Here is a 16,140-nt window from a genome sequence, read left to right as displayed (position 1 = left end):
ACCGTATATATAATCAAGGATACACAACGTCAACCATCCCTCCATGCACAATTCAGAGACATTGGTTACATTTTCCGAGTTGTGCTACCATCCTCATTGGCCTTTGCCAAATGCTACTGCCACGATGATCTCAAATGCACTGCCACCCAATCTTCCCGATTGTTGCCATTACCAATTTGATTTGACCTAGATGCTCCATGAAAAGAGGGCAATGCTCAAAGTAGACCCACTTTACTGTATTTTCCTAGAAAATATAGGCGGTAATGTGATAGTTGGGTCAGGTATCAAAACACAGTTAGGTTGTATGTCAACTTGGCTGGGCCAGGCTTCTCAGTGGCTTGGCACTTGAGGCCTAGTACTCCAACCTAATATGACTTAACCTAATGCAATCAATGCCATGATGGGAGCTACGAGGAGCAGCCAAGCAGTTGTAAGATTCTAGTGGAGGGCAACCCCCTTATTCAAGTTACAGCTAGCTCTAATGCCATTGAAAAGAGGTTTCCTTGGGAGTGTGGCCTACTTTCTATATAAGTGATCAGTCACTGTGGAAAATTTGCTTGCTTTCTGCTGGGTCTGAATCCTGCATCTAGTTCTTTGAACCTGAACCAAGAACCTGCCCTATTGCCGGACATTCTGAGAGCCATCTGCAGCATGACATCTCTCTGCTGGCCTTGGGTTCATTCACCCCTTCAGTCACAAGTCAGTCCTGCTGACCTGAGATTCAGCTGTCTCTGCAGCCTGTGGTATACCTGCATACCCTGAGTTCAGCAGTCCCCGAAGCAACTAGAGTCAGGAGAAACCTCTAGCTCATCAGTTCTCAACCTGTGGGTCGAGACCCCTTTAGGGGTTGAACAACCCTTTCATAGGGGTCGCTTGATTCATAACAGCAGAAAAATAAAAGTGATGAAGTAGCAACGAAAATAATTTTATGGCAGGGGGGTCACCACAACATGAGGACCTGTATGAAAGGGTCGCAGCATGAGGAAGGTGGAGAAGCACTGCTCTAGCTTGACCTTTGACCCATAGACCTGAAACTGGCTCGCACTAATTTGTTCCCACAACTGTGTGAACCGTTTTCCTGATAGCGATTTCTTCCTAGATCCACATATATTAAAGCCACTGATTTCACTTCTCTAGAGAACGCAGATGGTTTCGGTTTTATCGCCCCCATGTGATTTGAATGTCGTTCCTCTGGCATCTACCATGTTGACGTAGAATTCCTATTTGTCTTTGCTGATGACCTTTTGGGTTCATATTGTACTACTGTCCTGAGGTCCCACTCTTTGATGGATTGATGCACTCACCCGAGGCTTGGTGTGTGGTTCACATCCTGGCTTTGCTACCTGACCGCTTGCTGTGTATCATCCCCAAGACTTTGAAACGCTAAACCTCAGTCACTCATCAAAATGGGGACAACAATATCCATAACGCAGGGACACCGAGGGAGCGAGAGCTCGTAATCCGGAAGTCCAGGCTGCCCTTGCTGTTGACGATGAACCTTTTCCCAGCTCTCCTCAACCGGCACTCTGTTCTCCTTGAAGTTGCCCATGGTGCTCTGCTTGCTAAATGGAGGGCTGTCGCCTCTCCTTTTAACCCCTAAGAGCCTAATTTTTCTGGGGAAATGGAGTCAGGGCCCCAATTCTCCCCATTTTCTACCTTGAAGTAGCATCTCAGATGTTCTCCGAGGCATAGGATACTGGTTGAAATCTGGCCACATTCAATAAGTAAACTGTGAACATCTACCTAAGGTATGTGGTGAGCCAGTGAAATTAAATCTACTGCGCCCTCCTAAAAGACGATTGTAGCAGGAATCCTCCCTACCCCTTCTCAAACGCAATAAACATTTGAAATCATCCCAGGCTGAAAAAGACCTAGGGTAATGCCCAAGGCAGGGGTGGCTTCAATGAAACTCTTGTGGACGCACAGGCAGCTTGGCTGGCTCTGGAGGTTGTGCTGCGAGGGTACAGGCTGGGAGGCAGCTTCTGTGACAGACACGCTTGCTCAGATTTTGTGGCATTGTTATTTTAAATTGTCCTCCGGAGAGGCTTCCAGTTAGCGTGGCTCTGCGGGGGCTCTTGGGAGAGGTGGTTAGGAACCTTCGATGTGTGCTTGCTACACGCCACTACCAAGCACTGTCCCGCTAATGGCTTCTGCATCGTCGAAGGCAGCCGCTCTCAAAAAAAAGAGAATGGAATTGCTCAGGCTTCAGGCCCCTGGCCTGACCCTAGAAGGCCCCTTGCCACACACGGTTTAATCACGGAAATGGAAAATGTCAGACAACAAAATCGGCAGGAATCGAGAGAAGGCCGAATTCCCTGTGCCGCCAAATACAGGGAGTGGAGCGAAGTGTGGAAGGCTGGGGCCAGGGGATGGGACTTCTTTTTCCCCAAGCACATGTTTACTGCTGTTTGCCAAGGGCGTATGGGTTTCCTCTGGGATGGCTTGTACAAATGACTCTAATCACCCACAGAAAGCAGGCAGCCCCCAGCTCGCCACATCTGATTTCCTGAAGCTCAATGACTTGAGCCTGGACAATGCCATCTTAGCTGCCACTAAAGCTCTGGAGCCGAGTTTTCCAGATTGTCTTGACTTCCCCAATTACCTGGGGCCCAGGCCTAACTGCCATTTAACCACCGGCCTAAGGATGGAGCCTGGCATTTCATATCCTTTGCCAATTTTCAAAATAAATCTTTCCTCCCGAGAAAAGTATTGGCCTCGCTTAGAAGCCCTGGCCTGAGTGGGCCGGGTTGGAGCTCAGCGATGAAGCACCGCGTGGGTCTCACAGTCTGTCACCTGGTGCAGGCCGTATGCTACCTTCCTGCGCACAGTGACATGGCAGCACATGAGCTACCCAGCCCCTACATGCCGGGTGGAAGCTGACTGGCCTGCCCTTGGGAAGTATGGGAGCTCTAGGCAAACTCGAGTTGGAGGAACGGCCACCAGTGGTGTCCGTCGTCCTCCCGGGTGCCAACTTTCCTAGGACAACGGGCAATACAGGCCTGACTTGGAGTCTCTGAGTACCTAGTGCAGCTGCTAACAGAACAGTCAGGGTTTTGAGTTTACACAAAAGCGCCCTAAGAGAAAATCCTGGTGCTTTGTTTGGAAAACGAGTCTTGGCAAACCCTGGGGGTGTGCCACTCTGCTCTGCTGTACGTGGGACCCACTGGAGTAGGGTAGATTCAATAGCAACCGATGAAGGCCTGGCTTGGGGTGTCCCTCGGTTGACTTGGTCACTGATGTACATATCTTCCAGGCGAGCAGACTGGCAATGAGTAAGCAGAAGCGATGGTATTGTTACGTATGGTTCCACTCCCTACCCAGACATGCGCTTCCCCTCTCCTGCGTACCACGTTCCACGGAGGAAAATAACCAACCTGCCACGTGCTTGCCCTCAAGCAGTTCTCTCTCCAGAGGTGAACGGTAGTGGTTCAGAGTCTCAGCGAGGGAGGACATGGCGGGAACATGGCCTGTGTTACGGAAGAGATGGCATCTGAGTTGGGGTAGCAGTTGCGTAGGCTAAGACATTGACGGGATTCTAAGTGATGACTTGTTGGGTTGATTGACGTTACTGCCACCCCTGGGCACACGTATGAGGGCAGGAGAGCAGGGGTACATTGCACATTGGGAGACTGTGTACCCACTTTGGATGCCTCCCCTGACCCATTAAGCACTGATATGAAAATTTTAACTCGGTGTGTGTACATCACGCATGATGATGATGCTAAGAAAGGAGAGATTGGGGTGAAGGAAGAGAAAAGGGAGGGTCAAGTGGGAAGGTTTCGGCGGTGCTGCCATCGGCAAAATTAACCACAGTAGTAGAACCTGCCGGTGTGAGAAGCAGAAGCAACACTAGATGTTGGTGGGAGCCAGTGGGGTGAGAGGCTAACACTGACGGTGAAATCTGAGAGAGATGGAACATTTCGGTGGAAGGTGGGGAGGGTGTTTGGGGCACTGGACAAATGGTGTGCTTAGTGGTTACCTTCGGGTTTACATCCTGGTTTTAAAACTTTACCCAAACGTGTGTGACACTCTGTGAACTCATAGCCATAGAGTCACGGGCTCTCAAGAGGCAGAGACCGTGAGAGAACGAGGGAATCATCTGGGTGCTCATCAGTCGAGATGACTCTTGTTGTTGATGTTGAGCACATTTTTAGAACATTGCCTCCATATGCATTATCATCTGCAAAATGTTAATGATGTAATGTGCATGTTGTTCATTTAATAGCCCAGGCAGGCAGAATGAAAACGATTCTCACAGTCTCATGATCACCAGTTGAAAGTAGGACATGCCACTGACAGTTTGCTGGTGTGACAGGTGACTTGACCGGTAGAAGGCCTGCTTTCTGTGTTATCTCTTTAAGCTTTCCCTTCAGGGGACATGAACACGCTCAGATGCCTGCCCTTTAAAAAAGGGGGGCCCAGGGAAAGACTGGCAGCTCTTGAGTATTTTAAATGTGCACCGGCAGACCGGAATTGTGGGGAGCCACCAGAGGGGAGCTTGGTTTTATATGGCAGCATCAGCAGTCACACTGGGTAACTGTGCAGTCCCAGGTGACAAGTTAAATCTCTTCCCCGCCTCTGGCTTCTTCTGTGACGTTTCTCTAAGGGACCGTAACCAAACCAAACTCAGTGCCATCGAGGCCATGCAGACGCATAGCGACCCATGAGGTTTCTGAGCACGTGACTGTTTCCAGGAGTAGAAAGCCCAGTCTTTCTCCTGCGGAGCCGCTGGTGGTTTTGCATATCTGACCATGTGGATCACAGCCCAGTGCATAACCACTACATTACCGGGACGCCCTCAGTAACCACAAAGGGCTCTTTCTCATTCAAGCACCTGCTAGAGAGCCTGCAAAATTTAAAATGGCAGAAACTCAAAACAAAAGCAAACTTACTGCCATAGAGTCGACGCTGACTCATAGTGACCCTGTGGGACAGGGTAGAACCTCCCTGGTCAGTTTCTAAGACTGTAACTCCTTACACCAGTAGAAAGCCTCATCTTTCTCCCGAGGAGCAGCAGGTGGTTTCGAACTGCGAACCGTGCGGCTGGCAGCCCAACGTGCCACCACTGTGCTACCAAATCTCCTATGGTTGGCGTTTATATGGAAATGGCATTTTAAATCAAGGAAGCCAAATCTTACAGGTTTATGTTTATAGAGTGGCAGTGATGGGAAGAAAGGCAGGAGGGGTGGGATGGAATTGTATTGGTTCTCAGTCAGCACTGACTTGTCCTGACTCAGCTGTTTTCCTCATCATGCCCAAACCAAAGAACAGGATCCCCTTGCCATCTAAACCCAGAGAGACTGCTTCCGGGGCTCAGAAGTCTGCCACATGTCAGAGGTCGTGTTTAGCCCAACCCAGGGCCCTCCTCCATGCACATGTGCATGGGAGGCAGGTGAAAAGCAATTACATGTTGTCTTACCGTTAGGGGAAATTTTGCAAATGGGAATGTGAGAGATTAATAGCCCTGGCACAATGCAGAGCAAGACTAGAGAAAAGGGCTTTCAATTTCTTGTCATCAAAAAGCACAATAAGCAATAGAAAGATATAGAATAAATAAGTCTAGCCAATAAGGTCAGAATGGGCATTCATTTATAGAACTTTTCCCACAGGGCACATAATGGGCTTTTTGTGTTATACTAAAGTAATACCAGATAGTATAACTCTTTACATATGATGTTTTAGAAATCAGAAACTGCAAAATTCAAGGAAACAGTATAATGATGAGATTGTACATTTTTTGCTAGTTTCTTTTACTTTTTTCTCTTTTTATTCAATCTTTAATTTTCTTTTAGTTTTGGCTCTGTTATTGTTGTTTTGCCTACCAATATAAGATAGGCATGGGAAGCAAGCCCAAGGAGAAAACAATGGGACCCGACAGTTCTGGAGAGACCTGTTGGGGTGGGGGTGAGGCAGGGAGGGGGCGGAAAGGAACGGTGAGGAAGCAATGCCATAGACAGGGAACAACTAGGGAATTAAAAGCTACAATGAAGAGAATGTAGAGTTCCTGGTGGTGATGGAGCAACACTAATCTAGTTCAGAGGAATTACTAAGAGGCAGAAGGGTGAGTGTGATGGTGGGGCAGGAGGAAGGGAAAAAGAAACAGAGGAAAGATCTAGGAAGCAAAGCTATGGATAAAACTATAAACATAGGTGTGCACTTATGTAAATATATTAATCCATAAAAATAGAGGTATTGGCCTATGAACATATATTTATATGGCAAGTGGATAGACTTTGGGCCTCTGCTCAAGCCTTCCCTGAATGTAAGAATACTTGGTTCTAACAACCTGGCATTATGTGATGCTTACCCTCTTGGCATGATCACTGAAGACAAAATGAGTGCACAAGAAAATGTGAAGAAAGCTGATGGTGCCTGGCTATCAAAAGATATAGCATCTGGGGCCTTAAAGGCTTGAAGCTAAGCAAACCGCCATCTAGCAAAGAAGCAACAAGCCCACATGAAAGAAGCACACCAGCCTGTGCAATCATGAGGAGTTGATAGAATCAGGTAACAGGCACCAGAAGACCCCAAACATCAAAAAAACATATTGTTGAGAATGAGGGAGGTGGGGTCAGAGCAGAGACCCCAAACCCATCTGTAGAAAATGGGACATCCCCTTACAGAAGGGTCACAAGGAAGGGAGGAGTCAACCAGGGCGCAGTACAGCACCAGTGAAACAAACAATGTTCCTTTGGTTTCCTGAGGCTTCCTCACCCCCCAGTATCATGACCCCAATCCTGCCTTTCACAGTGGGCTAGACCAGAACATGTTCACAGGTCCAGGTAAGAGCTCACGGCACACAGAATGCAGGACAGATAAACCCCTGAGGAGCAGTAATGGGGGTAAGAGTACAGGGAAGGTGGGTGGAGAAGAGGGAGAAAGAGGGAATGGATCACAATGATGGCTGTATAATCACCCCCACCCCACCCCAGGGGCACGAACAACAGAAATGTGGGTGAAAGGAGACAGTGGTCAGTGTAAACTATGAAAACAATAATAGTTTTTAATTTATCAAGGGGTCATGAGGGTTGGAGTGTAGGAGGGAGGGGAAAAAGAGGACCAGATACCAAGGGCTCAAGCAGAAAGTAAATGGTTAGAAAATGATAATTGTGGGAAGCCGCAGCTCTCGCCGCCATTACAAGGTGGCGCCGGGCAGTCAGGGCGGTGGCCCAGTTAAGTGGTAAACAACCACTTAGAGCATGCGCACTGCTTAGATGACGTAGTCATAACTCCACCCTGGAGTATGCTAATAAGGGTTCTGGCGAACGCACCAATCAATGCACAGCACATCCCCATAGAGCGCATATAAGCAGCAGTAGTTTGGGGCTTCGGGGTCTTTTTCCGCATCTGCAAATCGAACCTGCATTAAACGCCTGTGGAAAGAATCCTGTTGTGGCGTGTCCTTCTTGCTAGCGAGACTGAGCGCGCGACAGATAATGGCACCATATGTACAAATATGCTTGCTACAATTGATGTGTGGGTTGTTATAATAGCTGTTAGAGGTAAGATGTTTTCTATATATATCAGAAACTGCAAAATTCAAAGACACAAGTACAATGATGAAATGGTACAGCCTAGGAAACTCGGGCCCCAAAAGAAGCTGTTGTTCTGGGCAGGTGCCATCAATTTGGTTCTACCCACTGCCACCTGTGCACAGCAGACGGAAGCCCGGCCGGGCCCGGCGCCCTCCTCACACACAGTCGCTCCCGCGCCTGAAGCCGTGTGGCAACCACTGTGCCAATCATCCCCCTGAGGGTCTGACCCTTGTTCGCTGCCTCTCCGCTTGAACAAGCAGGCTGACCTCCAGGGACTGGATTCTCCTGACAACATGTCCAAAGGATGTGAGACAAAGGCAGGCTTACCATCCTTGCCTCTAAGGAGCGTTCTGGCCATACTTCTTACAGGGTAAATTTGTCTTTTGAAAAGGAGAGATTCGAGAATATCTAAATTTCTTTTGAGACTCATGCACAGCTACGAGTCTCCCAGGGAAACGTCTGTGTTTCCATTATAAACGCCATACGTGATATGAACTGATTACACTTTCCTCTGTGAGTTGACTGCTAGGATGTTCAGAAGCACATATTAGGTTGTGGTCCGCTTATTTGTAAGGGGCCTGTGAGTGGTGTGTGTAGTGAAGTGCTTGACTGCTAAGTGAAAGGCTGGCATTCAAACCCACCCAGACGCTCCTTGGAAGTAAGGTCTGGTGATCTGGCTGAAAATCCTCTGGAGTGGTTCTGCTCCGGGCTTTTGTTTGCTCCCCAAACTCAAAGAATCGTCGTAAAGAACATGAGTGAAGTCCTTTGGGCGGGGCTGCCCAAACTGCCATTTCCATGTGGTATAAATCAAAGAGCATAGACTTCTTCATGCACTGGGTAAAGAGATGGAAACCCCACCTTCAGAAGGGAGTAGACCTAGGTGGCAGATGCGTCAAGAAATAAGAGAGTCACATGTGGATATTTTTGCTCCATAAAGACTTTTTAAACTTATCTCGTGTGTATGTATATATGTGTGCTATAATAGAGTATACAATGTAGTACACTATAATACAGTTACCATGTGACCTCTCTCTCAGAAGACACAGTAAGTTTCCAGTTGCCTGCTGTTTTCCTTGGGAGTGGAAGCTTGAAATAAGAGCCAGAGGAGTGGGGACGTGAAAGCAGGGTGGGCATCAGCTGTCTTGTCACTGGGCTCACTGAGCAGGCCATTGCTAGTCCGTGTTGGGGTGTGGTTTGCCCTTGCTCACGTCACTCTTCCTTTTCTTGGCTGTCCTAGAGTTTAGTGTCCCTATCTGCCTGCCGGGCCCCCAGCCTTGGCATCACCTTTACCTTCTCATTGTGGCCCCTGGTCTGCGTGGCAGCACCGTTCCAGATCTTGGCACCAAAGCTGACCGAGGCAGGACTTTTCCATCCAGACTAGTCCAAGATGAGACATGAGGAGAACAGGCTGGTTTTTAGGACAGCCACAGACGCGTCTGCAGCAGGCCTCTCATTTGGTCCTCTTCCAGGACCCATGAAATCAATTCTCTCTTCTTCAGCGTCCCAAGAAAGCCTGCATTCGCCCTGGTTCTGGGACACAGCTTCCTCGCTGGTAAAAGTGAGCGCATACCGGGAGAAGTCATACCCCTTCTTTGCTGGTGTTGGGTTAGCTGAGGAGATGTGATGCGTGAAGCTACAGCAAATATCTTGTGATTGCAGAAGATTGCAGAAGAGCTGACTCTGGGTCTTTATGTTCTGGAAGTACAGGATTAACCAATCCTGGACCGTCTGCCTCCAAACTTCTAGTCACGTGAGAAAAGAGGTTTTTGTTATGTGAGCCACCTCTATTGATTTACTCATATTGATTATTATAACCAAGTTATCTTAACTGTGGCCTCTGTATTAGTCTGGGTAGACTAGAGAAACAAATCCATAGACGCTCATATGTACATAAGAATGAGGTTTATATACAAGAGCAATTGAATACGGAGAAAACATCCCAGGCCAATCCAGATCAAGTCCATAAGTCTGATATTCACCCACATGTCTGATATCCATCTATAAAGTCCTCTTGGAAACACATGAAAGGCACTGAACACTGGAAGATCATAGGCCAGTGGGTGGAAGTCTTCTAGATCCAGTCATGTTGTAAGCATCTCAGCGCTGACAGGGTCTCCACATGGCTTCTCCAAGTCAGAGCACTAGCATAGTTCCATGTGTCTTGTTAGTAGAGAGTCTCCAGGGAGTGAGACAAGAGATAGAGACGAGAGAGAGAGAGAGAGAGAGAGAGAGAGAGAGAGAGAGAGAGAGAGAGACTCTCCCGCCCCCAAGGAGGAAATCCAGGAGTTCCCAGAATTCTCAGGAGAAGGCAATGCCCACACAGAGGTCTTCTTGGCTATGACCTGATTGATAGACTAGACTCCACCCCTTCACTCTTAATCCTCTCAAGCCCAGATTGACACCAGATTGTGTAACTACCACAGCCTCCCATCAATGGGTTTTATTCTCTCATTAGATGAATGGCATCATCTTGCTGGATGTGCTGCTGATTAGAGACCATGTTTACCTTCCAGACGGAATCCTTTCTGGTAACACTTGTGGTTGGAGCAGCCTCACCAGAGCCTGTCCCATTGAGTGGAGCAGGGGGTTGGATGGTCTAGGGTCTCTCCCATGGGAAGTGAGATGGCACCTCATCAGTGCCGGCACCTTCCTGTTGACCTGTGGCTTTGCCATCCCCTGAACCAGCCAGTCAGTGTTGCTGACTTAACTTACTAAGAGAAAGCAAACAGTAGGGTGTATGAGATAGGAGTGATGGCCAACTGTCGATGACCCCTCAGAGGCTATTTGCATTTCAAAATGCAAGGCAACTGCGCCAGCATTTTCTAAATGGGAAACAAAACCAAACCCTTTAAAACTTAAACCTTTTTGTAAGACTTGGCAAACCAGCTGCCCTCGTGGAGGTTAGTCAGATATGTACAGAATGTGGGACCCAGACGGTGTTCTCAGGCCCTGAGAAATACGGTCAGCCTAAAGCAAAGCCAAGAGGAGCATTTGGTTCTTAGAGAGAGCTTCCAAAGGCACCTCGGGGGCCTTTAAAATCCCCTGACACCGATGACCCAACTTTACTGCCAGGGGGCCTGGCTCAGCCCCTGGTTTGCGAGAGGAACTCTTCCTGGCCCAGCCTGCCCTGCTGGGTTCTCAGGCCCTCGGTGACCTGGTGCTTCCCTGTCTGTGTGTGAGAGAGCTCAGGAGTGCCTCTCCTGAAGGACTGGATTTCACCTCGCAATGGTGGTGCTTCCAGAACCAGGTCCCTGGGCGTCACCTAGTCCTTGTTCAGTATTTCCTGCTGATTATCTGGCTTACTAAAATCTGGCGTGAGACCTTCTCCTTGACCAACTCCTCCCATGTGACATCTGTCCCTCTCTTCTATATAGCAGTCTGATCGTTTGCAGCTGCCCTCCGAGCTTTGTATTAGCCCCTGCCTTCTTCAGGGGTTGCTTCTAAACATGGGGTGAAGGTGGATTCCCCCTGAAGCCTGGGCCTGCCACATTGGCCCCGTGTCATAAGCAGACAAGGAGAAGGCCGTTGAGGCATTCGGGCAGGAGGAAATCAGGGTTTGGATCAAGCCTGCAAGATAATCTCCTCTGAAAGTCAAGTTGGCAAACGAGGGAACTGATCTATGGAGTTTTGTTTGCGAACCATTCACCAGAAAGGGGGAACGTGGAGCAAGACCTCTCCTTGCCTTCGGCTGCCCTAAAGCAATCGCTTTCGTCCGCAGTCATTATTCTGCCTGAAACGAACCCGTTCCTTTGTAAGGCTCGGTCACTGAGTTGAGGCCGTTTGTTAGAACACAGTGAGGCTGGAGCCACAAAGTCTAAGCCATGACTTTGGGCTTGCGACTACTGACTACCGTGTGCACCAAAACAATTCACCCGATCAAACCCGCTGCTTCTCCAGCTAAGGCAATCATGCGACGAATAGCGCAGGATGGGAAAACACACACACACACACACACACACACACACGCACACACACCTCTTCACTGTAAACGTTGAGTCATTAGTATTATCTTTCGACCGTTTGTAGAAATTGTTGAGAACCTATTCCAGTCATAATCATTTTTCGTAATTACCTCCGTTATGAACCATCCTTCATCAGCCACTAAGGTCAAAGGAGAGACGAATCGCCCGCTCTTGTAATGGAACCTGGTCGGTATGGCTTCTCGCTCGTAGACAGTCATGTGTTCCACTGCCCTCAATGCGTTATAGACCTGCAAGGAAACCACACGGCCAGTTTTGCACTCTCTTTCTGAAATGGGGTCGAATTATTTGACCTAGGCAGGGAGGAGGCCTTTAAGAGCAAAGAAAGACACGTCAGAAAACCGAAGTACAGAGAGATTTGATTGAATGAAAATGAGAAATATTTTTAGGACTTCTGATAGAGTAAGACGAGAGGGTCGCTGACTGACAGGCATGGCGTTTGGGTTGATCAAGGCTGCAAACCCCATTCTCTAAGCAGCCAGCTCTGAGGGGCAGAGGGGACACCGTTATCCGTGCACACTGTAGACATGAGGCGGGAACATGCCCTGCAAATGGCAACAGCCCACAGGCCCGCCCACAGGGAGCGGGGCAGGTGAAGCTGCCGTGTTTCCGAAAGGGAAGACTAGACAGCAGTGAATGAAGTACAGCTACATGGAACACAAAAAATCTTGGGGTGAGTTAGAAAAGCTTCAGAAAAACACAAACAGGATGATCACATAAAGTTTAAATAACTATACAATGATATCACATGTGTGGTGAATTTATAAAAAAATATTAGGGTGAGCAATCAAAATTCTGGACAGTAGCTTCCTCTTGGGACCCAGACAAGATTCTGGGATCAACACACACAAGAGATGGCCCAGGAGAGATGACCAATATTCAGTGGTTCTCAACCTTTCTCATGCCGCCACCCTTTAATACAGTTCCTCATGTGGTGGGGACCCCCCCCCAACCATAAAATTATTTTTGTTGCTACTTTATCACTAATTTTGCTACTGTTATGAATCGGGAGACCCATGTGAAAGGGTCGTTCCACCCCCGAAGGGGTCACGACCCACAGGTTGAGAACCCCTGGATGAGATCGTGTGGGTTGTGTGCTCACGCGTTCTTTGACGTTTGTTGATATGAGGTGTCCACTGTTACTTTATCCTCGACAGCTTACAAATATTTTGACTAATTATTTCGTAGTTGCTCAGTAATTGATAAATTACAGAAACCTATGTCTGAAATCACCCAAACAAGCTTAAAAGACAAATGAGAATGAGGTCTAGTGGGTGGTAAGTACCACAAAGATCAAAGAAGGAGGATGTCTTCCAACTTGACCTGGAACCTGTTTTATGTACACTTGAGCCTCAAAAGAAGTAGTCATTATTTGCCATTAAGTACATTCCCAATTTTGTGAAGGAGATGCACACTTGGCCCCATAAATATTTAGAGCTAAAATATAACCAACAAGCTAATGCCGACATGCTGGCCTTTAACCAAACCAGGCAAGTAACCCTGGGTGTAACCAAGTGGACACTTGAGTTTATCAACCCAAGTCTGAACGGGAAGTATTCTTTGGGCAGCTTAGTGGATAGCTCCTGGTAGTTTCATGAGTTGTGATTTCTTACCTAGAAAAACTCATAGCTCTTCAGACTGCATTGCTGAACAAGGCTGGATAAGTGAGAAATCTGATGACACATAACAGGTCTCACACCCTGGTGTGCTCATCACATGGCACATTGTCACGCAAACATGCCCCTGCTTTTGAATAATCAACCAATGGCTGTAGCCTGCGTGAACAGCCTGACTTAAATAGCACCTTGGCAGCAGCTCTTCCCAGCTTTGAGGCTGCTGATGCTGAAGCTGTCTGCAGAGGACGCTTTCCTAAGTGCTAAATTGGAGAGGCACACCATCTTCCTTGCCAGGAAAATAGAGCTTGTTTGCAAGAGGCCATTTACTATGAGACCAGACAACGTGTAAAAAATGTCTCCTTGAGTTCAGAGGTGGAGAGGGATATTGTACAAACACATTCCTGACCCTGGTGTCCGAGAGACCAGATGCGCTCACCTGGGGGGAACAGGACACAGCTGCGGAGGATTGGCCTCCTTAGCAACCAAGTTTGTTACTTGCAGAATTTGTTGTTAGCTGCCCCAGAGTCATTCCCTAGCTCCTGGTGACCCTGCAGACCACGGAACAAAATGCTCCCCTGTCCTGGGCCCTCCCCAACGATGGTTGCTGTCGTGCAAAAGATGTTCACCGGCCACTTTTCATTAATAGATGGACACACCATTATCCCTACTCCACATTAGCCTGGACGCTCTCCTCAAACTGATTCCACCTCATGGAGGCCCACAAGACTCCCACCACGACAGGTAGTCCACACGACAGGTGGTAGTAAGTGCTAGAGATGCTCTGGCCGAGCACGGAACCTCAGCATCCTGCACACAAGGTGAGAATTCGACCACGGAATCACGATTATCTCCAGTGCCAGACAGATCCCATGCAAAACTGAGCAGGATTGGGAGCGGGGATTTCCTCTGGGCCTCTGGGCCAAGCAGCCCTCAGCTGCTCCATCCACACCAATGATCGTGCAGGAAGCAAAGCTGCTGCCTGCTGCCGAGCGCATGGTGCCTGGGCGTGGGCAGGAAGACAGAAAGCCTGCACTGGGAGGCAGCTTCAGGAGAAGCCAGTGAGGTCATTGCTCCTTTTCATTTGCTCGGGCGACTTATTTCTAGCTACGGGAGCAATGTCTGGAGAGTCAACGCCATCAGGCTGGTGGGGTCTGGAAAGCAGGATCTGTAAACGTCGGTTTTGTGTCCCATACCCAGCCCATTGAGGAAACTCAACTACACCCTCTTGGGAATGCTCACTTTTAAAAGTGCTATTTGTAATAACTAACATTGTCCTTCCCACATTTTTATTAGGCATATTCCCATAAGCTTTGTCCAGCAGCCCAGGGAGACAGCGGTGTGACTTCACGTCGCTCAGTGGCAGAGAAGGAAAGGAGGGGCCAGCTTAGGGACTTGCTCAGTTACCAGTTGATGCCAGCGTCGGGCTGCCACAGGACCGGGCAGTGCTTCAGTCCAGGGCATAGGGGTTGCTGTGGGCTGGAACCGACACAACCGCAACAGTTGCTGCAGGTCATTCATGTTGATGTACTTATTCAACTCAATCACTTTATCCATCCAGAAGATAAATGCCGACTCTCTGTTTGACCCACTATTCTATACAGCCCCATTAAAATATATATTTTATTGGGGGCTCATACAATTCTTATCATAATCCATACATCCTTCCATTGTGTCAAGCATATTTGTACATTTGTTGCCATCATCATTCTCAAAACATTTGTTTTCTACTTGAGCCCATTGATATCAGCTCCTCATTTACCCTTTCCCTATCCTCCCTCTCTCCCCCTTGATAATTTATAAATTATTATTATTTTGTCATGTCTTACACTGTTCCTTCACCCACTTTTCTGTTATCCATCCCCCAGGGAGGGGATTATTGTGATTGGTCATTGTGATTGGTCCCTCCCTTTCTCCCTCACCTTCCCCTTGTGCTCGCCCATCTGTAGGAAACTGGACATCCCCTTACAGAAGGGTCACAAGGAGGAAATGAGCCAATCTGTGTGCAGTATAGCACTGATGAAACACACAACTTTCCTCTAGTTCTTTGATGCTTCCTCCCCCAGCTATCATGACCCCAATTCTACCTTACAAATCCAGCTAGACCAGAGCATGTACACTGGTACAGATCAGAGCTGGAACCACAGGGAATGCAGGACGGATGAACCCCTCAGGACCAGTGGTGAAAGTGGCACAGCCCCATTTTAGAGAAAAGATGAGACCCCAGGAGGATGAACAGCCTGACAGCAGTAACTTAACAAATGGAGGGCAAATGGGTTTATCTACTCCCAGAATCCAACATCGTCACCCTGCTCCATGTTTCAGAATTAAAGCTGCAGCCCTGGTGGCATAGAGGGTCCCGCATTGGGCTGCCAACCTCAATGTCAGCAGTTTGAAACCACCAGCTCTGTGGGAGCAAGATGAGGCTCCTATTCCCTGGAAGATTTCCAACCTCAGAAACACGCAGGGTGTTCTGCTTGGTCGGATAGACTCCATGTGAGTTGAAATTGACTCGACGGCAGTGACTGTTGTTTTGCACACGGATGAAGCACAAAGTGGTGGAAAGGCAGGGACGTGCCACTCCTTCTGCGCCCATGCCCCCTTCCCACCCCTCATGACGTTTCTTGCCTCAGAGTGTCTCCCAGGGACGGGCCAGAGGCTCACAACAGGCCCTCGGTCCTTCACTTGCTGCAGGTCACTCATGTTGATATACTTATTCAACTCAATCACTTTATCCATCCAGAAGATATCAGTCATCCCATGATCTGAGAAAATGATGACATTCAGGTCGTCCTGCAGCCCCCGTTCCTGTGGGATATGAAAGACGCAAATTAAAATATCAAAAAAGGTATTTACCCTCAGAAATTTGGCTTGAAGCTTAAGCACGCACACACACACACACACACACACACACACACACCCCTATAGAAGAACAGCTCGTCTCTTGAGTCTGGGTTTAATCATCTGCTCTTCTGCTTTGATGAGACAGTTCAAGGTCATAAACGGAAGCAG

General features: G+C 48.3%; 1 protein-coding gene across 1 annotated transcript in view; it reads right to left on the bottom strand.

Moving 5' to 3' along the window:
- Positions 1–16,140, bottom strand: part of ENPP6 (ectonucleotide pyrophosphatase/phosphodiesterase 6) — a 136,154-nt gene that overhangs the window by 12,248 nt on the left and 107,766 nt on the right. Inside the window, exons 5-6 of the mRNA XM_075555777.1 lie at positions 15,757–15,936; positions 11,608–11,745 (exon numbers count right to left, since the gene is read on the bottom strand). Coding sequence (XP_075411892.1) covers positions 11,608–11,745; positions 15,757–15,936 — 318 coding nt within the window. The remainder of the gene's footprint in view (positions 1–11,607; positions 11,746–15,756; positions 15,937–16,140) is intronic.

The sequence above is a fragment of the Tenrec ecaudatus genome, chromosome 8, assembly GCF_050624435.1.
Source record: "Tenrec ecaudatus isolate mTenEca1 chromosome 8, mTenEca1.hap1, whole genome shotgun sequence".
Taxonomy (NCBI): Eukaryota; Metazoa; Chordata; class Mammalia; order Afrosoricida; family Tenrecidae; genus Tenrec; species Tenrec ecaudatus.
This window is presented reverse-complemented; position numbering and strand designations above follow the sequence as displayed.